The 1127-nt window shown below is 41.1% G+C and overlaps 1 protein-coding gene across 1 annotated transcript in view; it reads left to right on the top strand.

The window, feature by feature from the left end:
• The window catches only part of TMCO6 (transmembrane and coiled-coil domains 6), a 32337-nt gene that overhangs the window by 21718 nt on the left and 9492 nt on the right, over positions 1-1127 (top strand). Inside the window, exon 8 of the mRNA XM_018561898.1 lies at positions 505-621. Within this exon, the coding sequence (XP_018417400.1) occupies positions 505-621 (117 nt within the window). The remainder of the gene's footprint in view (positions 1-504; positions 622-1127) is intronic.

Here is a 1127-nt window from a genome sequence, read left to right as displayed (position 1 = left end):
TACATATATATATATAGTTCTCAGATATGGTGGCCACTCTAGATTTCTTCTTTTCAGGCTAAAAACATATTTTAGCAAGTACAGAAAATACCTGGTGGTCCTACCAGAAATGTGGTGTCACTAGGACACATAAAAAACAATTGTTTTCTATGTGTCCTGTAAAACCCCAATGCAGGTGTGATTGCAGTTTGCTCCACTGCAGAAAAATGCAGCATGCCCCTGGATGCCGTGCACTGCTGTGAATGTAGTGTAGATATTGTACACTATCAATAAAGTTGGAAAAAAAAATGTAAACAGTGACAGCTTAGGCATTCTGCAAAACCAGACACACTGCCAGAGCTGCCACAGCGCACTAGCCTGCCTGCTAAAACGCAGGTCTAGCTGTCATATTCATTATTATCAGCATTTGTTATGTCCTATTACTTTTATTTCATACCTTCATTTAAACTTTAAATGATAACAGGATTGTTGCTGGAATAATTAAACTATATTACCTCTATGCAGAACTGTTCTAGAGGCCGGACTGACACAGGACATACTTCGATTATTACTTTCTGAGTCCGAAGATGGTTTTGGAATGATGATTGAATTTGCTTGGTGTCTTAACTACATTATTAGCAGGTATATTCATTTCTTATTATGGTTTTCTCCCAGCTACCTGATCCTAGGTTCTAAAGCTGACCTAGGCTGAAAACAACAGCTGAAAATGTACAAATAGTATCTCTGCCTACATGCACAGCACATAGACTGGAAAAAGTCAAGCATAGAGATACAATTTTCAGTTTTTAGCAACAGTCATATATGTTTCATGGCTATATATTAAAGTGCAGTTTTGGTTAGAAAAAGATAGAGTTGCCTTCCCAGCTGTGCCATCAAAAATTGCTTTCCTCAGCCTGGACAGTTGTTGTATACCTTAAAGGAGAACTATGAGGTGAGTGAAAATCACTCAGCCTCATAGTTCTAGCCGACCTGTGACAATTAAACTGTCACAGGTCGGCTCAATAGATCGGGAAGTGAGCGAACACATACCGTCGCTCTCTCACTTCTCGATCCTGTCTCTGCAGAGAGCCGTGACTGTCACTCACGGCTCCCTGCAGGAATTACCCCCCCCCCCCCCCCCCCCCCTA

The sequence above is a fragment of the Nanorana parkeri genome, unplaced genomic scaffold, assembly GCF_000935625.1.
Source record: "Nanorana parkeri isolate BGI_ZX_2015 unplaced genomic scaffold, ASM93562v1 scaffold550, whole genome shotgun sequence".
Lineage (NCBI taxonomy): Eukaryota > Metazoa > Chordata > Amphibia > Anura > Dicroglossidae > Nanorana > Nanorana parkeri.
Note: the sequence above shows the minus strand (reverse complement) of the source record. Positions and strands in the feature narration are given on the sequence as shown.